The sequence below is a fragment of the Rhinichthys klamathensis genome, unplaced genomic scaffold (assembly GCF_029890125.1).
Source record: "Rhinichthys klamathensis goyatoka isolate OS25496 unplaced genomic scaffold, OSU_Roscu_1.1 h1tg000303l_1, whole genome shotgun sequence".
Lineage (NCBI taxonomy): Eukaryota > Metazoa > Chordata > Actinopteri > Cypriniformes > Leuciscidae > Rhinichthys > Rhinichthys klamathensis.
Window position 1 is genome coordinate 2,138,518 of NW_026606822.1, and position 23,985 is coordinate 2,162,502.

Consider the following 23,985-nt stretch of genomic DNA (forward strand, 5'->3'; position numbering starts at 1 on the left):
CACTGTATCAAGTGACAAAACAGACACGCGTATATAATACAGCAGGCGGAGGTTGCAATGAGGATCAGTCGCTGAATTTCAAATATAAAAACAGCATCCCTTGTAGATGGTTTCTTTGATTAATAATAAATGTCTTTAATAACATCCCCCCTCTTTAACAAGGACTCAAGGGAGACATGGAATCGTGCTGTAAACCAACAACACCCCAATGATCCACATACTGAGCTACAAAAGGCAATTCCTTTCAAAAACATCAGCTATTCCTTTACTCTTTTTTTTACGAAAATCCAGTATTGTACACGATAAAAAATAAAAAGATGTTCACAAAAAAAAAAACCTTCAGCTATGGCAAAAAAGATCTGCAAAACCTGCTTTACAACTATGACCATAAAGATGGTAACAATAGAGAGCTAGACTAACTAAATGAAATAAATATTATAAATGTTATAGCATAAATAAATTGTACAATTATGATTACCGGTATTATAATAAGGGCACTTACCATAAGGGAATAATTTCAGCAATTTTGCATGACTGTGTATAGTCACAGAAATAAATATGCAGACTTAACTTAAACTGCACTTGTCTACACACAAATGTACACACCTTTGTATTAAAACTGCCAAACAAGTGGCATTTAGAAATATAGTACACATAGTACGTATAGTCGGACATGTTCACAAGTCCCTGAGGTCCACATCCAAGTCAAGTCTCAAGTCTTTGTTCTATTTTTAGAACTTTTAGTTCTTTCAGCTAGTTGTTATTGTAATTAACGGTGTTTTGAAATATCAAAACTGATTACTTCTTCAAAATTGTCTAATAAAGCACACAAAGTATTACTTAAATCACTACATTTGTACACTATATTACTATACATCTATAACATTATACTAAGCTTATGTTACACGTTCAGCCACACACCAATTTCATCACTTGTCCACTGCGGCACCATTGTTCTCACCATTGTCAGATTTCATTCATCATGTGACGAGAGTGACGAGTGGGGACTGACAAGACGATTGTAGAAGATTTGTTTTGAAGCGAAATGTAAAAGCGGCAATTTTGGCAATATTTTGGATTAAAACCCAATGCTAATTAGGAACCTGCAAACATAATCGTAAAGAAGAAAAATAAAACCCACCATTCAAGCAATTGCTGCCTCCGAATTGCCGCTAATTCGACGCGGATGCATGGGCATTCATAAGCGATTTAAAAGCGAGGTGGAAAAGTGGGAAAAACTCCAATGTCACCAACCAACCAGTCATCACACAGGAGCGTCAACATGAGAAAAAAAACTGTGCTGTGTATTTTGAGCTGCCCTAGTTTCCTGTAGTTCTCAAGAAATAATGGGTAATGTAGTCTTCCAGTGAGCGCCAGCTGTTGCCTCAGAAAAATGTCTCAGAAATCTGAAGTTAGTTCTGAGAAAAGTTCAGAAGAGTTGAGATATTTTCTTATCTAAACAATGACTTTCAGACATTTGAAGTATTCCTTAAGTGTCACTGTCAAATACTCAGATTGGCCACCCAACTCTTTAACATCGTAATCAGCCACTGAAAAAACCCAAATGGGTCAACCACTACTGAACATCATAAAGCACTCCAAACAGCTTGAGTCATAAAGTCTCTCATTAGCACAAGCTTTGCATGTCAGTAATAGGCACCTGTGCGTGCATATGAGGGTGTGTCTGCTTTAGCTGGCAGAAAGGGTGTATCCAGTGTGTGTGCGTGCGTGCACGTGTACTAGACGTACGAGTGTCTGACGAGTCTTAAACAGGTTGTGTTTCAGAGGTGATTCACAGGCAGGCCTGTGCACGGTACATTCAATACTTACTCATGATGGGGGGGATTGTGGGATGGTGGAGAGGGGGAAGGGGGACGTCCTGAAGCAGGAATGTGCACAGGCAGGCAGCTCCTCAGCTGTAGACTGGCGTCATCCCAAACGGGGAGGACAGAAATCATTAGTTTCAGCAATACATCTTAAGCTGCCACACAGCCTGGCTGATGTCAACAAGAAGTGTTGAAGCCTTTTAATGATCAGGGTCCTGCAGGACTAAACCCTGGGTGGTTGAGGGGAAGGAATGCAAAATGGCTGCAAAACAGCTTAAAGGCCCGTTCACACCAAGGACGATAACTAAAACGATAAAAATTGTTTTTAAAAAACTGTTCTAAAAGTAAAAGAATAGCAGAGTCCACACCACAAGTATAACGGTAACGGCACGGAGAAATAATTCCATTGGAATCAGATATAACAATTAATTTACAACAAATCATTGCAATTTTTATTTTTTTTCATAAGATGCTACACAACAAAACTATGCTTTTAAAACATGGATGAAAAAATATCTTGGCGGTATGTTCATTTATTTTGACGGATTGTCGTGAAGATCTTTCAGTTTCAGTTTCAGATGATAGTTTTTCTCAAATGAAATGGTGAAAAGCTTGTGAAGTGACTCTCAAAGCAGCTCTAGAGATGAAGTTCATGTCCTCATATATAGAGACCGCAGACGCTGAAAACACTGAACGTCACATGTGTGTGTTTGTGTTTGAAATGAAACAGTGCCGTTTATTCACACAGAGACATGCAGAAATTAATTATTAGCGATATGCACTGACTGGCTGTAGTCGCGTTTATTTCTCCTAAGAGATCCGCTGTTAGATTAATACATAGAGTAAAAATGTCCAGAGCTTATCAACGCTATCGATGTCAATTTTATTGCAATCTCGATATGATATCGTCGTTTATCTGTCCATTTATGATTATTTCACAAATATTGATACTTCAGAAAAAAACCTATGCTAGGTTAAAGGGTTAGTTCACACCCAAAATGAAAATTCTGTCAGTAATTACTCACCCTCATGTTGTTCCAACCCCGTAAGACTTTCGTTCATCTTCGGAACACGAATTAAGATATTTTTGATTCAATCTGAGAGCTGGATCACTCCTCCATAGGCTTCTAAGGGATTGAAACTTGCCGGCCCAGAAAAGTTATTAAAGACATCGTTAAAATAGTCCGAGTGACTACAGTGGCTCATTCTTAAATTTATCAAGCGATGAGAATACTTTTTGTGCGCAAAAAATTAAATTAAATAAATAAATAACGACTTTATTCAACTATTAATTTCCTTCTCTGTGGGCCTCGAGATAGTTCACGTAGTGTAACAGCGCAGCGCTTCTGGGTTGTACGTCACATGTAGGCTCACTATTGGCCAACGCTGGTCATGTGTGTGATGCGTGTGACGTACAACACAGAAGCATTTTTGGATATACGCAATGCATAGGTATGTATCCTAAGTCAATTTGCTTATCCGCATTTGGCTTCGACTCAAAGTGCGCACACAGAAAGCTGCCTGTGGAACACGGTCTTTGTTGTGGCTTAAAGGGATAGTTCACTTTGAAATTAATTTTTGATATGTTTTAGCTTACCTCCAGTGCATCCAAGATGTAGGTGTCTTTGTTTTCACAGTATCTTCAATTTTGATAATTTTAGGTAAAACCGTTGTTGTCTGTCAGTCATACAATGGAGGTGAAGGGGGTCCTCCTCAAAGAGCAGTCAAAATTAAACATTATTTAATGACTCGTAAATGTAAGTACACATTGATGCCCTAAGACACGAAACGAGTGGTTTTTGTGAGAAAACGAACAGTATTTATATTGTTTTTACCTCTTGTAACCACAGCCATGCCCAAGTTATCTGAGGGCGCGGACGCTTCCGTGTGTGACGTGTACGCAGACTGGTGCATAGATATATATACCCTAGATGTCGCCTTGGCTAAGGTTTCGTTCCAATGAACTGCCGTCGCCAAGGCGACATCTAGTTTATCTATGCACCAGTCTGCGTACACGTCACACACGGAAGCGTCCGCGCCCTCAGATAACTTGGACATGGCTGTGGTTACAAGAGGTAAAAACAATATAAATACTGTTCGTTTTCTCACAAAAACCACTCGTTTCGTGTCTTAGGGCATCAATGTGTACTTACATTTACGAGTCATTAAATAATGTTTAATTTTGACTGCTCTTTGAGGAGGACCCCCTTCACCTCCATTGTATGACTGACAGACAACAACGGTTTTACCTAAAATTATCAAAATTGAAGATACTGTGGAAACAAAGACACCTACATCTTGGATGCACTGGAGGTAAGCTAAAACATATCAAAAATTAATTTCAAAGTGAACTATCCCTTTAAAGCTTTTTTAATAACACTGTTTAATATCAAACATGTACTGCAGTTTAGCAACAGTAGACTTCATTTTACAACACTCATTCGGCTAAGTCCAGACTGCAGGTGAATATTTGCTCAGATGTGACACAGATCTGTTTTTGTCATGACAGTCTCAATGGCACAAACCACATGGAACGTGATCTTTTCCGTTGCGATTTGGGCCACTTCCATATGTGACCTCAGTCTGAACATCAGAATTCATGAGACTTTTACGTCACTCTAGACACAATTCTGCGCTCATGGGAGTCTCACTTCAAAGATTTTACACACCCGAAGTTATCAGGACAGTTTCGAGCATTAGTCAGTGAAGGACAGTGATGTGTCAGAGCTCAAGTATTACAGTGACAGCTCTATACAAGCAAAACACGATGGCTCGTACCATAAATGTTTAAAAACTGCTCTCTTTTTCCGCATCCTCGTCTTTGTTTTTTTATATTGCCAGCGTATAAATTCACTGGCTTCCGCAGCAGATCACACTGTAAATAAACGCATAGGCGTTTAATCACTTACTTTAATGTCTTCCGTGTTTACTTCTGTATGGCACCGTGCTGCGTGACATCTATTTATCGTTCTTTTGCGCATGCGGGTCAGTTCGGGATCATGATCTGTTCACACTGGAATCTGATATTGGCCACATTTAATACAACAAAATCTGATCTGAGCAATAAATCGAAATTGAGCACTAAGGCTCACAGTAGCCGCGTTTCCACTGTCGGGCCAGTGCTAGGCCAGGGCTTTAAACGGGCCGTGCCGGGCTAATAGCCTCGGGCCAGTAGCACCTGGCCTGTGTTTCCACTGTCGGGCCAGAAGCTCCACAGCGCGTCACTAAAAAACGCCCGCAACACGCCTCTCTGGAACAACGTCACACCAACCCATCATTTCACCAACAAATGGAAGTTTTATCAGAAAAATAATCAGAAAGAAATCACTGGAAACAGCGTGCATCGCAAAACAAACATGATAAAAGCAGCCGTTTGATGGCATTTTTGTTGTTTACTTGAATATTTAAAACCCAAGCATCGATGTTTTACCACAGGTTTACAATAAAAAGTGATACATTGATCATAATTAATTAATTTATGTCAAAATTGCACATTAGTCACAGAAATAAATTTAAGGTTAGGTCTATTTTACAAAAGAGAGGACACACTTACATTATTCAGTCGAGGCTGTTTCTGTTTATTTGGTAGTTACAGGACATACCATCACATTTAGAAAGAATGATAATTTCTACAAATAACGTTATATGCAATGCCACCAAAAATACGACCTGAGGAGCGTTAGCACAGTCTCGACTCCCAGTAGCTAGGCTACAGATATTTTCAGTCAGAGAAACAGGAAGCTCCCGAAAAAAAAGTAGCTTTTTTTACGATAGTCCGGTAGCCTATAAAGAGACGAGACGTAGGCCTAGTGACAGATAAAATAAAAACATGATTGTGATAGCCTTTATGATTGGTCTGACTTCTTCAAGCGTTCACCATGTTTTTTTTACTATGCGTATCTTCAAGCGTTTAATAGGTTTACTATGGTAATGGTTAGCGCGCATAGTCTTTTGCATCGCGTATAAATATTTCTACCTTATACGGTGATCAGAATCCACATCGGATCACAAACAGAAGGCATTAAAACATGAAAGTGAGTTAAATTATTTTAAAAGTCTTTAATGCTGACAGAATCGTTCGGCGCTCCCGTCTCTCGACTCAGGTAAACTCCGCCTCTGTTCGTAACCACTCCTCTAGCCCGAGCTGGCCCGCTTTGGCCCAAGGTATTCGACGGGCCAGAAATCCTGGCCGTTGGCCCCGAGTAAGCCCCGATCAAGCCCCGGAAGTGACAGTGGAAACGCGACTGGCCCTGGCACGCACTAGCACGGCCTGGCCCTGGCCCGGCAGTGGAAACGCGGCTAGTGTGAACGTAGCCCTATTTAGCTGATTTGGATGTTAAGTTTGGGCTTTTAGGGAGGAAAGAAAGCACGCTGCTGTGAAGGAAAGAAAGGTGCGCAAGACGGAATGCGATAATAATTGTTTTACCTCGATTATCTTGTTTTCATAATCATTGGAAGACAAAATTTTAAATCAGTTACGATTAATCACACAACCCTAGCGCATATGCTCCAAAACAATGAGTGTTGCACATGCAAGTGACACAGATTCAAGTCCAGCTCACATCCTCACTTTCTTCTCTGTGTTTTTTCTAATGCAATAAAAAATTATTTTGTGCAGCACTTTTGTCCATTTTCATGCAAGATGGCTCTTTGCTTGTTCTAACGCACTTCAGTATATAAAGTGAAGCGTTAACATACTATGTGTGGCGTCTCAGGATAAGGGTACAATCTTTATCCAGCATAATCTGATCCCAGTTCAGCACCTTATTAAAACAGTGCAACAGAAGGGGAACACTGGGGTTACCTGCTGTCCTCCTGTCAACTCGTGAACCCTACAAAGACACATTTCTTCACCAAGGTCTGTGTATTATGATAGAAACCAATCTTTCACAGTATTTTTGCAGGTGGAGTTGGAATTCTGTTGTGCTATCCTTCTCTCCAAATAAATGGAGGTGTCCAATAATACCTACAAACACGCTGGTCCAGTAAAGATCACACGGTACAAAGGAATCTTTCACAGGCATTGCGTTTCAATATTCAATGGATAGTTCATCCAAAAATTCAAATGCTGTCTTCATTTAGAGATTTTTAGTCATTAAAAGTTACATAAGCCTAATTATAAAGAAAAAAAGCCCTTTATTATATTTCTATAGAAATTATACAATGGACATATTAAAACCACTGTTGCTTTTAAAATGAGTTTAGGACAAAAATATATCACTAGTATTGCATGACAGTTAATCATCATCAGACAAAATTTCATAACCATAGTCCTAATCATACAGGTTTGGAACGACATGAGAATGTGATGATGACAGAATTATCATTTTTTAACTGAACTATCCCTTTGATTACGTGCAGCTGTTGATAGAGCGTGACCTACTTTTCTAGTAAACAAAAAATAGACAACATTTCTTCAGAACACAAACTTGTCCTTTTGAAAGAGAAGAGCTATAGGCCAAGCGTTTAATATCACTGAGAAGCAGAATCGCAGACTGGTCTGGATTCAAAGAAGAAGAAAAAAAACTCTAAATGATGTGAAGGAAACATCAAGTCATATGCATTCCAGAAAACACTCGCTTCAATCCATAAATGTCAAGCTATGAAGCAAAAAAAAAAGAATCCATCGAGGTCCAAGATGTTAACCAAGCTCACATCACTCACTGCTAAACTACATATACATTCAAAAGGCATCAATACTTTTTATTATTTCTGAAAGAAAACATATGTGCTTAACTTTATTTCTGATCAATGACTTTGTCTCTGACTACAATTTATATTTGCACTTTTGGCTTTTACAGCCTACGCTTAAATTGAGGGCTGTCAATGCAAGTGACATTTGACATAAGCAAGCAGCCGCCTGCAAAGTACTTTACATGCATTACTGTTGAACTTTGTTGAAATTTATCTAAAATAATGTACTATCATGTACTCTGTGAATATAGAAATGTAAAAGTGTGATTCCCCTATATACCTGACATCTGGAATCTGGGAAGAGCTAGTCCAGCCTATTTAAGTAATAGTGTTTAAGCCATGCACTTTGTATTGTTTGATTCAGAGCTTACATTAAGTGCTCGATTGCAAAGCAAACTAACTAAAACTCTCTGCTCCATGAACTTGGACATCCGTGTACACAGTTACACACTAAGGTCAGAGATATTTATTGAGTACTAACAGGCCAAAATGTAGCCTTAGCCCTGCAGCTGTTTTTCTGTGAATCATATCTTTACATGTACGCAAATCCATGCACGCGCACACACACACACACACATACACACACAATCATGGGGATATCCTGCACACTTCCTCCTTCCTGTGAGTCAAGTGTGCTATTTCCACATTAACAGCATGCATACAAATTGATAGCTGGACCTTGCCAAAAAAAACAACAACAAAAAAAAAAACTGCAGGTCCATTCATTCACTTTTGCTACTGTATGCCTAAACTGAGTGCAAATAAAAACATGGAAATTTACTCAATTAAAATTTCTGAACTGATAAAGCATCATAGATGCGAACCAATAAATGCCAAACAACAAACTATGTTCCTAATATAACATGACCCAAAATGTATTTGGACACTCAAGACTTACTTATATGTTATGCCATTGCATTATAGGCTACATAATATAATTTATTTATTATCATATATTTTCTTATATTTTAATTACCATATTTTGTAATGTGCCCAAAATGTCCGTGCGTTTGAAACACAATAAACCACATTAACTGACAAGTAAGATAAATAAACAAACCAGACTTCCTAATAGGAAAAAAAATGCTTTACCTTACTGAATTACAGTACCTTAAGTACTAGAAATTGTCTAGATATTGATATCATGAATAAAGTCTGAGTCATATTTGAGCCATGTTTACAACAGGATGTGACACACGCTACGCCTCCTGCTCACATGGGCAGGCACACACACACACACCACTACAACACATTTTCAACTAAGCAAACAATTAGTCAGTTATGATGAACAAACAGTTGTAAACATAAAACATGAAAATGCTCTACAATACATTAAAAGTCCAGTGTTTGACAATGTTCCTCAAAAGTCTTCAGCTCGCCTAAAATGGCATCATAACATCAGAGAGTTATTGAAGCTTCACCAAGAGATCAGACCATAACTTACCACCGCATGTGCTGAGACTGTTGACTAGAACTTCTGACAGATGACAAACTGAGCTGACACATTTTAGTGTGAATTTATTGACTGGTAATAGCACAATGAATACTATAGTCATATACCAACATATTTAAATACTTAGCCCTATTTAAATGCCATTTGGGACATAAACCAGTGTTTTTGAAGTCCCCTGATGCGCCATTTAAACACTTTGGTATGTGAATATGATTTTGCCATGGTTCTGCCATCTTAACATCACTCCAATAGGATATTATGGTAATATCGTATTTTTGGAAATGGTGCTATAATACCAATATTTGTGGACATTGTACCATTGCAGATAGATCTTGCAATAACATTGCATCAAAATACCACAGTACTGAGATTCATGTACCATGGTATTTACATAGTACTTCAAAGCAAAATATAGTAGTACCATAGTACATTTTTCTGTAAATGATTATAATTAGAAAAATACCATGGTGTATGTCTAATTAGCCATTTTAATACCATGGTACTTTCATGTTAGTGTGTGACAGCATTACCTTTGAAGTCCCTTTGAACAAATCCATCATGAAAGCTGGAATAACCTGATAATTTGACTGTTTTACAAATAACCTAAATGCATACTAGTCTTTCTAACTAGTAAATGCACTCATATATCCGAGATGATAAGCGTACAGAGATGTAATTGATGATTTGAAGAGGATGCACATCACAGGGCGGCTGGATTCACATCTATCAGCAACCGGCCAACCACAGAACTGTTGCCAACCCTCCAAAACAGCTGGAAAATAACTTATTCTGAGCCTTTTTACAGGCAGACTCCAAACCCACACATGATGTTGGGGGGAATCAAAGCATCTGGTTTGTTATTTTAATCTGAGAAGGACTCACCTTCATGTCGTTCATGATGATTTGGAAGAGCCCTCCCAAAGCGCTGCACTCCTTCTCCATTCCCGCATCCATTTTACCACCCCAAAACACGAGCAGCGTTGACACTTATCCTCCTTATGAAAGCTCGTCTCGAAACCCGCTGTCAGTATCTGAAGGGTGCAGTACGAGGCTGTATTTGAAGGTTATCGTGTGAACAAGGCAAATGAGGATAAATTAACGCAAAAATAGAACGTGTTATTCCGCTGATTAGCTGCCCGGCGCAAGTAAACTAGTCCCGGCCACGCAACTTACTAAACCTCTGGAAAATACATCACATCGCCACGATAAAAGTGGATAAAAAGCCTAAAACGGGATTTTTTACAATAAGTCTCCAGGTCAAAAAGGTGCCACGTAAGCACAGGTAAACCCGCAAGAAAAACTGACCGTTGAAAGTCTGCGCCGAAGTACCTGGCTCGGCGTTTTCAAAAGCTTGGCTCTGCTGGATCGATAGTCACGTTAGTTTAGATCGCGACAACCGCCGTGTTTTTTATTCCTCATGGTTTCATTCAGTCGATCCAGCCGCTGATATATCCTTAATAGTGATGATTTTGATCGGTTTCAGTTTGAATAAAGCTTTCGGGTGAAATTAAAACGGAAAAACCTAACTAAAGTTTCGACTCCTGATAGATTCCACAGAGCGAGTGGTAAACATTATTCACTCCTGGCTCACTCTCTCTCGCGCTTTCTAGCCCGTTTGTGTGGATCTGGATCAGCAGGCGGACGAACTCAAAAAGGGGCGGAGCATGAGCACTTCGGATATCTTCGTCCTTTTTCGACAATGTTACTTTTGTCAGCGACAGATTAGTTGACATGACATTTTGATAGAATATATACTGTATACATAATTTAAACATGTCCCCAAGTTCTTATGTAGGCTATAATACATAATTTTTTATAACCTTAAATAATTATTTAGAGACATAAAATATGTGTACATTTACAAAGTTTTGTTTTTTGTCACAACACAGGGCAATTTGACACAAGAACAGGTACAAGCAAAAATGTGATTAAAACTTGTGAAAGGCTTGGGTAACCAGCTGGATCACCTAAGAAAACAATAAAAATACATCTCCCCCTTATATACATAAATAAAATTCCATCAAAAGTTTTGATGATGAATAAAATAGTTTAATACAATTTATTTGTATATGTACTATTTATTTCCATTTTGTTCTTTTAAACCATTTTATTTAAATGGTTTAAAATATATATTTTTTTATTTGCCTTTTTTGAAAGTTTATTTTGAGGGACCTGGTAAAACCTGTCACAAGAAATTTAGTGAATTACTTATGACTGAATGCTGTCCACACGGTTGCTAGACTCAGTCTTCCTAAGCATTTTATTACATGTACTTTCTATAATGATAAACCAGAATAAACAGAGCTACATCCTATTACATTTATCTACTCACAAGAGAGCTGGTTTTCATGGATTCATATCACATCTATGAGTCAGGATCATTGTAATCTTGCCAAGCCTTGTGCTGTTACCTGACATTACGAAAGGAGTCCACCTTTCAGCTCAGCGTCTCATAGCAACGCAGACGTGATAAATTTAGCATCCCGTCCTCTAGTGGCCTCCTGTCTGTCTGCCAGAGAGAGGTCACCTTGTTCAGCAGTCTGCAGTGGGCTTCAGTTCCCACAGCTTCAGCTTCATGTGCACAAACACATAAACTCACAAAGCTCATGGATAGAGCATTTAACTCTGTATGGGCCCATGTTGCTATGAAAACAAACAGGTCATTTCACATGAATTATAATTTTCGAAATCACTCTCAAAAGATTATTAATGATTTTTTGTTTGTTTTTTTGCAGTTCATGATTAGAAGGAAGGTGTTTAAAAAAAAAAAAATCATTTATAGAGATTGCTCTCACAATAAGCAATGTATAACTTATTACATTTTAGAGTTATGCCAAAGTATAACAAACATACATTACATTATATTCAGTATCTAAAAGGAGTTTTTAGCATGACTGCACTGGTAAGATGTACTTTATAGCTGTAGAAGGCGCTTGCTACCATCTAATGGTGAAACTTTAGTAATGCAGTAGTGTTTGCATAGCAGAAATAGGGCGTTTATGATGAAATACTAACATATTGTAAACTTTAAAATACAGTATTTGCTGTATACTCCTATTTTTTATACATAATTTTAACATTATATAATTTCATATTATAACATATTGAAAGGAAGTGAAGCAATATTGTTTAAAATAATTAAAAATCTATGGAATACATCTATCAGTGTTGTTTAGTTTAGGCAACACAGAGAAACCATTTTGTCGTCATGTGACAAGAAACCATTTAAGTTATTAAAATATATTATATTTTGGCTCTGTTATGGATGGAATACACATTCTGTTGAGGTCAAAAGGGTTACAAAAGTTGTAACCGTGAGAAAACGTGTCACTTTTTAACACAAAACTTATTTGTCTTTGGCCTATTCTTAAATCTTCACTGTAATAGTAAGGTACTAGCTGTGGAAAGACACATGAAGACTCAGTATTGCGTTGTCAAACATTTATTTTGTATTTTATCTTTTGTTGTGTTTGACTGCAAGAATCAATGTACATAAACTAAACCTCGTTTTTGTTTGTATTTTTGCCCTTTCCAAAAGGTACAAACCATTTTTACAAACATGTTTAATCAGAGCTGCCAGGGATCATAACTTATAGGCAAATAATACAGTAGAATAAGTTTTTAAGATAAACAAATGTAATGTTGCAATGTTCAGTGTAGAATCGCTTTCTTAAAAAGGAAATAGATATGCATTTTAGAAAACAAAAAAAAGTACAGTTACTTTATTTATTGCATCAAAGGGTCCTCGGAGCCATGCACCAATCTCATAGGCAAAGTTACATTTGGCCCATGTTAGTTAGCGCAGTCATAAATAAGCTTATGTAGGATGCATCATTCATTCACATAATGTCATGAAAGATCACTATGCCTGATGCAATGCTGCTGGCTTCAGTCACCGTGTGCAAAGGCCCTCTCGTGGTCAGTTTTGTAAGTGCAGCCTGACCTCACTGAGGTTTGACTTTTGGTTAGCAACAGCAGAATGAAACAAGAACATCTTAAACTTTTAAGAGCCCCAATTCTAGACAGTCAAGTCAGGTTTGCTGGTATAACCAATGGACTCACTTAAAGGTGTATGCTTTACTTGGGAAGGCAATGTATGGAAGACAAACATTTGAAATGATACAATGATCTTTCTGATTTTTTAGGTCCAATAAGATTTCTACATTCATCAAAGAAGACAATACAAGCCGTCAGTACCAGCATCGATACAACCGCAGCATTTGCTTGGCAAAGATTAGTTTTCCGTTTTCCTTACATGAAGAAAATGTTAGATTTGAAAACACAGCAATTACAAACATTAATTTGGCACAACAGATCACGAGTAGTGTTTCGTAAAAGCAGCCATGCACAAACGAATACCTGAAGTCAAAGCACCATGTGTCCGTAGACTTATGTAGATTAATGTTTAGGCCAGGTTAGCCATTAACTACACAAATCTGTGTCAGTGCATTCGCAGTCTGCATGCAAGCACTTGCAGTGGGGATGTCAGAACGGTCTTGAACCGTTCAACGTCTGGTTCATTCATGTCAGTCGGAGCAGAACCACTGAGCACTTTCTGATAAGTGGGGCATTTCTGAAAGATTTTGGAAGCACCAGATAGATATACATAAACTCTTTTCACACCTTTTTTAAGTCTGTCTTTTCATGATTACAAGGTGCAGTTGGTCAGTTTAATATTCAATAAGCTGGTTTTGCGATGTTCTGTCGCACTTTGTCGTTTTGTACTTTGTTTACGTGCGATGTCACATGCAATAGCCAAAGCTCCGCCTTTCAGGAACCGCACAAAGTTCTCACCCACCAGTGGACCCATGGCATACATCCCTGGCTCCTTCACGCTCTCATACGTGTACGGATCCACGTCAAACGGGTTCCTCCGACAGCTGATTGGCTCTTCGGAGTCCAACCCCAGTGGGCGACCATGTTCTGGGAGGAATGACAGGTTGGGATGGGCACCAATCAAAACGAGCGCCATTGAGACTTGTAGCACTGTCTGTTGCCCTCCCTCATCCTCTAGCACACACTTGCCATCAGGTCTGAAGGCAACCACACGGTGCTTTGGGTAACTGAGGTACCCAGGGTAACAGGTGTTCTCAGCAGGTGAAGTAAGAGCTTGGTTGGACAGATTAACCTCCGTCTCACCCACTTTGTGTTGCTGTTGGCTCATCATTTGGTGCACTTTGTGGTACTCAGGGTAGAGGAGTTTGGGCAGTTGGTTGAAGATAAGCGCCGGATCGGTCACAGGTCGCCTAAAGGCGTGATATACAGGTGTGTTCAAGTGGTGAGCCGCGAGAACGGCATCTGCCGCCGTCAAGCCAGCACCAACCACAAGAATTGGCTCGGAGGCATGGTCCAAACGGCCTGAGGAAATGGCGGCCTCCAGCTCCCAGAAGCTGTGGCACACGAAGGAAAGGTTTTCGCCTTCCACGTCGAGACGGGCTGGGATGTCGTGGGTTCCTGTGGCAAGCACCACATTCTCTGCATATACGCAGAAAGGGACTTCAATTACTTCCTTTCCATCATCACCATTTGCGCTTCTCTGGAGGCCTTCGATCTTCCAAACGGAGCAGTCAGATTCAAGGGAAACCCGAGAGAGTGAGGTTACGGTGGTGCCGCAAGCAAAGCTCCTCTCCAGACCCATTTTAGTCACATAGTGCTGGTAGTAGGACGCAATCTCAGCTGGCGTGGCCCGGTCATTACGTAAATTTCTACACGCACAAAACACACAAATGTTAGATGATCAGTTTCGTCATTTTGGTCATTTCAAACTTCATGAACTATGTGTTATACTCGTGATGCCTCATTGATTCACAAAAAAACACCACTTGCAAAAACTTTGGTTGGGCTATATTATGTTGAAAAGCAAAATTAAAAGCACCACAAAGCCACAGTATATACACATTTTTAGCTGAATTTAACATACTTAGATATACTATTCACATTATGTTAGCAAAAGAGAAATTATTTTTACATAGAAAAAACTAGACACCTTATAGTCCACTTATAGTTTCAGTTTAGTTCTAAGACTAACACATGCAAGAATCTTATTTTCATATTGGTTTCAAATTTATGGCAAGAATCTTCTTGGGAATTTTTCATGAAATGTGAGCTCATTATTCTCCATGCTGATTTCATAAAGTTTTCATTTTCGTACTTTCGTTTATCTCTCATCCAGTCCTTCAACTTCAAACCAGGAAGTTCCATCCAGTTAGCCAAGCTGAGAGTCAACATTGAGCCCTCCATTGCCTGCCGGCATAAAGAACAATACACAATAAAGTCACATCTTGATATGAAGCAGGCAAAGCACATGAATAACATCTGATCAAACTGGTACAAAAACTCAACAGAAGTTGCTTTCAGACATGCAAACATTAAATCACAGGAGTGCTTTTCCCACAGGGATGTACTTCTGTATTAGGGTGAACCTCATGAACATACTCAAGTCATATTTCACCCTATTTCTCATTACTGTAACATGTGTGAACATTTTACTTTTATAGTTTGTTTCAATGGTGATTCCATTTAGATTAATTAGTAATACAGACATTTTAACTATATTACAGTAAAAAATCTATAATAAACAAAGTTTGCTGATTACATTAAAAATATATTAAAGGCAGAACAACAAATACTGCCCAAATATAACTCATATAATATACAACAAATACTCTCATGACTTTTTACGTTTCTTTTTTATGTGAAATATGATTTGATTTTTATTTCGATTTTGGAGTGCAACATGACCTGGAAATGTATTTCTGACATTCAAATAAACAATGATACAGTTTCCTGAAAAAGTGAACAATATGAGCGCTGAGGCCATAGATCAGAAGCCAGAAGAATTTTAGGAGTGGTTACATACATGCCAGGCCCCTCCAGGTGGTCCCTTCCCCAGTACAAGGTGAGGAGTGGCCCTTTCCGGCTCATGACGCCATATCAGTGGCGAAGCGCAATCCACCCCAAAGTCACCATCTGGAAGGAGGAGGGCATCGAAGAGCACAGCCACAGGGTTTGAGGAACGGCCCTCCACACCTTCACACAGGTACTCCAGATCCTACATGCACATATAAAGACAAAAGAGGTTTTTTTCTGTATTTGAACAAGAATGTGCGCAAAATCTTGTCAATTATTGTCAATATTCACTAATCCTTGGAACAGGCTATAGAGACTTTTGTTGAAAACCACTACAATTAATCACCACTTGTTATGTAAAGAGGTGTGGTAAATGTGTCTAGAGGGATTACATGTGTGAATTACCTGGTCAAGCAAAGACAGATGAGCATTCGCCGTCAGTTTGTTATGCAAAATTGGGTTGGGATGGAAGCCATTGGGGGAAAGGTAAGGCGTGTATCCAGACAGCAAATAAGAGAGACAAATCCCTGATGGTCCATTACCTGTTAGAAACAAATCCATGCATGTGGATAATGAATGCTCTAGAATATATTCCCCAGAGAACTTTTCATATCTCAGATGTTTGTTTTTTTGGTGTGAAAATTAAGATGTTCAAACTGACCATCTCTCTCTCTGAAATTGGCCAGTGAAGGGATAGTTCACCCAAAAATGAAAATTTACTCACCCTGAAGTTGTTCCAAACCGCATTCATTTCTTTGCTTTGTGGAACATAAAAAGATATTTTGGATAACATGGGTAAAAAAAACTATGAAAGTCAGTGGGGGTCCATCAACTGTCTGGTTACTGACATTCTTTAAAAAATCTTCTTTAGTGTTCAGCAGAAGAAATAAACTCTTACAGGTTTTGAACAACTTCAGGGCGAGTGAATGATGACAGGATTTTCATTTATGGGTGAACTATCACTTTAAGCTGATCAAATTTAGAAACTGTCACAGAACAATAGTCCGAGCCTCGCAGTTTTTAACCTGATGATGTAAGTGGGCATGTGAATGGCTGGTAAGAAATATTTATGATTGGTAAAAAAAAAAAAATTCCTCCAATTCACCCGTCATCAGCACATCCAGACTTTTTTCCGCATTTAAACATGGTAAATGTTTTTAACTGAAAGCACTACGCAATTACAGTTAGCTGAAATAATTATGAAAGTAACCAAAATTGTGAATATACAAAAATCCAAGGGGTGGTGGATGTGCAGAACATTGTAATTAACAGGCGTACCAATTATGCTGAGCTTTCTGCAGAGTTCTGCATGCCCAGATTCCATTTGAGCCTGTCCATTAGTTAATTTTGGACCTTGGCTGCAATACAACATTTTAAATTGCTCACAGAAGTACAGTCTAGATTTAAAAAAAAAAAAAAAAAGATGAAAATGAGAGAAAGAAACAATAGTACAAGAATAGAAATATTTTGGATGCATTTTGCATGTAGAAAATGCATTAAGAGTTGTGAGTGCTCATGGAAGAGACAGTATCATGAGACTGTCACATGTACTCACGGAACCCACTTAACCACATAAAGCTTAAAAACAACAAATGTATAATGTTGACTCTTACCAATAATGACAACAGGCAGGATATCCTCAGAAACTGTGTCTTTGTTGTACTGCTCCATAATGGCTCTCCTATCACATGCAAAAAGAGAACAAATGGCAAGCTGCAAAAGCTATCAGCACAACCATAAAACACCCTCCCAAGATACACAATCCCCGATCACTACATCCCCTCCCCTTGACCCCTTCCATGATGGTCATTATTACTAATAATAGGGACTAATACTTTCCCCTTCTATTAGATAACCCTATATAATCTGCATTAGTAAGGCAGGCTGTCAGCTTCAGACAATAATTATGAATCAACTGAAGTGTTATTACATAACAGGTATGGCTAGTTTTTTTTTTACCAGTTAAAATGCTAATTCTTAATATCAGGAATTAGATTTCTACTAGTAACAATTGTTGATATCAAGAACAGACATTTATTTACGTATTTATTGATATAAAAATTATGATTTTTACTAGTAAGAACTGCATTTCTGATATGTGCAATTGTAATTTCAACTAGTAAGAAATCAATTATTGATATCAACAATTTAATTTTAATGGCAGGCCATGGTGACATTTAACTAGTGAAAATACAATTACAGATATTGAATTTTAATTATTGATAGCAAGAATTCGTATTTCTGTGAGTGATGATGTCATTGTTGATAATAAGATTGAACATTTTTACTAGTGCAAATTTAATTCCTTATATCAAGAATTAGCATTTAAACTAGTAAAAAAATTAATTGTTGATATCAAGAATTCATATCCTGGGAATGAATAGAAGTCAAAACGGCTTGCCATATAACAGGCATGATAACAGGTCAGGAGAAGTTCGGTGTAACCATGACTGTGCAGAATTTGTTAAAGTGACCGTGCCTCTCTAAAGCTGTTCGCGCCACGGTCGACATCGCTGAGTCATTCCGAATAGTGACACTATTTTCCCAAATACACTTTAAATATAAGCTCTGGTCATTATATGCATGTACATAAATAAATATATACATATACATGTATAATGCACGTAGCAGCAGTTTTCTTGAATGAAGTCCAGGGGGGCTTAATTGTGTGTCTAAAGGAGTACGTGCACACGTTTTCTGTGATCTGGACGATTTATGAGGCTGCTGCTGAAAATCATGTTCATGTCCAACTCATAAAAATGGGTCATTCAAGTTCAACGCTTAGAAAGAGAAGCTTCAAATTGTGGATTTTACCTCACAGAATTTAAAGGGATAGTTCACCCAAAAATGAAAATGTCAGCAGTTACTCACCCTCAAGTTGTTCCAAACCTGTATGAGTTTCTTTCTTCTGCTAAACATAAAAGAAGATAATGAAAAATGTTGGTAACCAGACAGTTGATGGTAGCCACGGACTTCCATAGTAGGAAAAAAAAAATACTTTGGAAGTCAGTGGCTACCGTTTTAGCAACATTATTCAAAATATCTTCTTTTGTGTTCAATAGAAGAATGTAACTCATACATGGTTGGAACATCCTAGGAGAGAATTTTCACTTTTAGGCGAACTATCCATTTAAGCCACTTGTAACGGCTAACGTTGCCTAATTCCCCACTTATCAAACAAAAAGTATTCGCTATTTTACAAGTAACGTTAGGGCAACGTGACAGCGAGCCGCGTGCACACAGGTCATTCAAGGAACTAACGTTAAATTGAGGCATTCTGCGCTTCACAGAATCTCCCAGAGATCATATGCGTTTCCCAGCGACGACTTCATCGTTTCTCAGTCGCAGTTAGCTGGTAGGATGCGCGAATAGCCTGATCAGATACCCTCAGAAAGAATGCAGCTCAACTGGGTTGCATTTGCAGAAGATTACGAAAGTCGGTAACCGTCTGATGCGTACGTAACTCAGATGCTAGTTACGTGCGCGTGCGCTTTCATAAGCGTGCTGTCCACTCTGTCCAGACCTCTAATGGTCCAGACCATAGACATAATAAATACATGTACATGTATTTATTATGTCTATGGTCCAGACATGCCCACGAGACGAGACAATTTCCATAACGTTATCCGACGGACACATTACGACGCAACACCAAATTAAGGAAACAAGAACAAAGATGAGTTATAATGACCTAGGAGATGAGATCAAATATGATGTAATTAATCAAATCACGATTGGTAATCATGACCCTTTGTAATGTAACTTAGATTGGCGTGATGAAAGTAAGCCATCACGGCTTGAATGTTAAAAGACACCTACCTTTAATGCAAATATCCGAGATCCAAATAAGTCACGCTTCTTTACTTCAGACAGCAAAGTCTTGTTGTTGTAGCAGAGCGGCTGCAAAGATATTTTAAAACGAAATGTAAAATACACACGTAGCTTCCTCCCGGCTGTAAAGAGAGAAGCCGCACACACACCCCACGATACCCGACTCGTGCGCCGCTAACGGGTTTTATAATTCTTCTTCATAGTCCATCCCATACGACCCAATCATCGCAAGTAGTAAGATATGACGCTTATGATTGGTGCAGTGTGGGGTGACGTATGAGCGTCTTGTAGCTTGTAGTTTTCCACTCACTGAAAATGATCTCATCCCTGATTGGCCTGAATCTTACTGTCACTCCACATCAGCCAATAGGCAAACGCAGCGGCTTGAACAGTGTCGCTGCAATACTACCGATACCATTGCACCTCCTCCCTTAAAGAAAATTATGACCTTTTTTGGCTCCCTAAACAATTATTTTAGCCTTTCTTTTGTAATAACAATGTTAATTATTTATGGAAGATTCTTTATTCACAAGATTAAATCTCTGAACATTTATTCATTACAGAATTGCAGATTGCTCATGAATGACAGCAATGAGAAGAACTGCTAAAGGTGTTGTGTATTTTGCTCATATATTTTGTTTGTATATTTTAACTGTATCGCTTATTTAAAAAATAAAGAAAACATTTTAATACCCCTGACTCTTTCCCCCCATAAATCAAACTCCATATTCTAGTTACATCGACAACATGACATAACATCTAAAATTGTCCATCTGTAAATTACATCATAAACTGTACACTTGTAAATACATATCTGTACATTCATTAAAACAATTATATTGCATTATTTAAATCTTTAGTTCTTCTATTATGTCTGTATTTTCTTCTGCACTGGAAGCTCACCAAGACAAATTCATTGTGCGTGTAACTAAACATACTTGACAATAAAGCTAATTCTGATTCTTATTCTGAACAATTGTTTATGGCTGGGTATGGTATCTTGTTCAGGTGACACTCAGCTACTTCCTGTTACTTTCTACGACCCTTTTGTTTTAATTTATATTATTTTTGGTTTGAACTTCATGTTCAATTTGCTTGTTGTAAAAGTATAGATGTAAAACCTTTAAATCAATGTTCATATTTTAGTTACAGCCTAAACCATAATTGTACGAGACTGGGTGACATGCTAACTAGGTCAGGTTATGCAATATAACTAAACTTTTGTGTTACTTTCTTTGACCCCCTCCCTCCTTAAAAGAGAAAGAAAGTTTCCATTGTTGGGAACTAATTACTTAAATCCTCATTCAAGGTCTTTTCTCAGGGGTGTGTTTGGGTTTCCATTAACATTTTTGTTTTGTTATGAAAGGATAGTTTTTTAATACTTAGTACAAGGAACCAGCTCCTGTTTTGCAGCTTCAATGCGTGACTAAGAAGTAGAACAGTGTCTAGAAATATGATCACACATTTTAAAAACCAGGGACCATGTTGCCTGTAAACTGAGGTCATAAATTGATTTTGGTGTTTATGTGAAGGACAAATCTAAAAGTACACTGTGGTATATTACATATATCTTGGACCAAATTCATATGCATTCACATACTCCAAGGTATTTAAAGGAATACTATAGAATTAAAATGCTACCATTGCAGAGGTTCTAAAACAGTATATGTATTAATAAAAAATGAAAACAAAAAATTGTCAAGATAACACACCGTTTATGCAATGTAATGGCAAAAAACATTACAACATTGATTGAAGCTTGGATACGAGTTTTGAGGTTTGAAAAGACTGCTTCGTTATGTGCTTGGATATATACCAAACAATTTACTGAATGAATATGGAAAGAATATGCTGTCTTCACAGCCCTTTTAATACCTTTCATGCTGTACCCATCTTCTTAAATTCTGTTGGTTATCAGCACATGACTCAACAAGTTTCCAGTTGGGCAGGATGAGGGGCCCTTTTCAAAAGGCTCGCAAAAGCATTTCCCTTTAGTCTATCCAAGAGTCAACGGCACTCACAAAGAGAACCAAGTCTGTTCACAATACATTGCTTCATCAGCTCAAGAGCGAAATAATGGTGACATGAAAATCTGATTCAACAGGTCCTGTGTAGTTGATGTTATGTAAATGCTTATGCAACATTATCCAGTCAGTCAGTCTCCACATAAACCACATGAGAATGAAAGGAATTGTGGTGTTGGGCAAACCTTAGTTTGAACAAGTTTGGTTTGTACTGTAAATTGTACACGTTGTTAACATTTGTTAGCATTAGATAGTTAGAACAATAACTTTTTACAGCTTAGATAGTATAAACATACATACTATTATTCATTTATTAACTTTAAATGTTAAAAATGTATGATTGTGGAAATTAACATTAACCAAGATTAATAAATGTTGTAAAAGTTTCGCTCATGGTAATAGTTCATGTTAACTAATGTGTTAGCTGTTAACACACACAACCTTATTGCAAAGTTTTACCAATGACAATTATTACAATGTAAAAAAAAAAGCTATAATTTAAATATTAACTTAATTTGACACTTCTAGCTGAAGATATATAATACATTCAAATGTAAATGATCTAAAAAATTAACATCTCAAGATAAATGATGAAATATACAAAACAACCTGGTAGTTAAGTAATAATTAAATCCATTGGTAGGTCAAAGGACATCAAAACAAGGGAGAACAAAAGTTATTATGCGGAGTCATTCTGACTTTCAGGCGGAATGATTTATGTTCAAAGTAATGAATGTAAAAAATGATTGCAATTTGTGGCAAATGCATACAAGCATGTCTGTACAATTAATTTTGACAATCAGAAGCAAGTGGGATGTGGTTGCTCAATTTCAACATTTCTTTTTTTACCGTACTTATCCTTGTTTCACTGTCATTTGTCAGCTAGACTTACAGCTCTCATTGACCTTTGCATCTAGAATTTGAAGAAAACTTCTAACATTACTAAGAAGTCTATTAATTCATTCATTCAAGTCATGATATCAGCAATGTGCTTGAACTGTGACAAACAATACCTGCTGACATGAGACATTACACTTCTTGTTTCTCATGAAAACCCATGACAGGCTGGATATAAATTGCACTTTTACCTTAATGAAAAGATTACAAAATCTCTTAAATCAAGAATCAACATGTACTTTAACAAAACAACACAACTGAGAAATAATCTTTATTGGCATTTTAAATCACAACATAATTTACAAATCATTTAAAATCAGTGTCTTGACATCCTAAACGGCCCAAACTCCTTTCAGACCGAATGGGGAACCAGAGTAATGTGAAATGGAGGTCATGTAATGGGTAATACTTCAGTGTGTACATTTATGAACCGCTGGAAAGGCATTCAAAATGAGAATCCTGAAAAAACGTAGAATTTAAAATTTCATTAACAACTTAAAAGATTCCCTGCAGTTCCACCTCTGACGCAGGCAGGAGAAAAGCCCTTAATCGTGCCAACATTTTCACAGTTCCCAGTCCATTCAATTGTTTCTAGTTTGGTACCAATAGCATATTTATGAAGTTAAGTCTGCGTAACTTTGTTCATCCTAGGTAAAACGGGAGGAAAATCATCCAAAAGAACACAATAAATAACCCCCACGACACTAGTCCAACTTAAAGAAAGGTTACTATCTCTATCAACCTGCTCAAACTGGTCGGTTAAGGTAAGAAGCTTCAGTCAAAATGCTGTATTATACAAACCAAAAACAAAACGTAATCAGTGTTTCTGTCTTGATTTCGAGTAACAATATCTAAATATCCACAAAATATACAATAAGATATAAAATATATAACACAAAGTTAAGTTCTTAAGTTAACAAAAAGTTCTTAGGTTAACAAAAAAGGAGGGTTAAAATAGAAAAAAAAAGTATTTGCCAATATGGTAAGAAAAGTAAACTTAATTGAAAATTAAGCTTATTTATACTCAAAATCAAGACAAAAATGATTACAAGTTATTAAATTATTTCCCTGTTAGTAACAGTTTAATATACAGTATGATATAAAATACTGATGACAATTTAGTGGTTTAAGGAAAATACGTTTGCGTTATACAGTAAGTATGTCATGTAAGGTCAAAAAAGGTACGATAAGGATGTCATTGCATGTGTAAATAAAATGGCAAGCATTTGTTTGTAAACCTTTAGTATCTATATCTTTATGACATTAGAGATGACTTCCACACACTAGACTTTGGATCAGGTGACCTCATAATCAAAGCCACCCGGATGTCTACACCTTCCTACCTGGCCAAAGGGCGGATTATTAGAGAAGTCTGGAAACGATACAGGCAATGGAAAATTTGATCATTTAA

The 23,985-nt window shown here is 37.6% G+C and overlaps 2 protein-coding genes across 4 annotated transcripts in view; both read right to left on the bottom strand.

Annotated features, from left to right (window-relative positions):
• mtss1 (MTSS I-BAR domain containing 1) overlaps positions 1-10,596 on the bottom strand; it is a 66,327-nt gene extending 55,731 nt beyond the window's left edge. For 2 of the 3 annotated variants that reach the window (XM_056270469.1, XM_056270468.1), the window contains exon 1: positions 9,856-10,595. In XM_056270469.1, coding sequence (XP_056126444.1) covers positions 9,856-9,927 — 72 coding nt within the window. In that variant the 5' untranslated portion in view covers positions 9,928-10,595. Of the gene's footprint in view, positions 1-9,855 lie in introns of all 3 variants that reach the window. The other variant, XM_056270467.1, reaches the window with a different exon arrangement.
• Positions 10,597-12,473: 1,877 nt separating this feature from the next.
• Positions 12,474-19,796, bottom strand: osgn1 (oxidative stress induced growth inhibitor 1). The gene is made up of 6 exons (XM_056270470.1): positions 19,642-19,796; positions 17,436-17,503; positions 16,228-16,364; positions 15,833-16,024; positions 15,125-15,216; positions 12,474-14,678 (listed from the first exon to the last, which is right to left on the bottom strand). The coding sequence occupies exons 2-6, from the start codon at positions 17,491-17,493 to the stop codon at positions 13,622-13,624; spliced, it is 1,536 nt and encodes a 511-aa protein (XP_056126445.1). The 5' UTR covers positions 17,494-17,503; positions 19,642-19,796; the 3' UTR covers positions 12,474-13,621.
• Between the last annotated feature and the right edge of the window lie 4,189 nt (positions 19,797-23,985).

Coding starts and splice junctions, on each gene's coding strand:
- osgn1 (XM_056270470.1), bottom strand. CDS start 17,493: ATGGAGCAGTACAACAAAGACACAGTTTCTGAGGATATCCTGCCTGTT. Junction 16,365..17,435: donor CCTGCCTGTTGTCATTATTG/GTAAGAGTCAAC, acceptor TGTTTCTAACAG/GTAATGGACCATCAGGGATT. Junction 16,025..16,227: donor ATCTGTCTTTGCTTGACCAG/GTAATTCACACA, acceptor ATGTGCATGTAG/GATCTGGAGTACCTGTGTGA.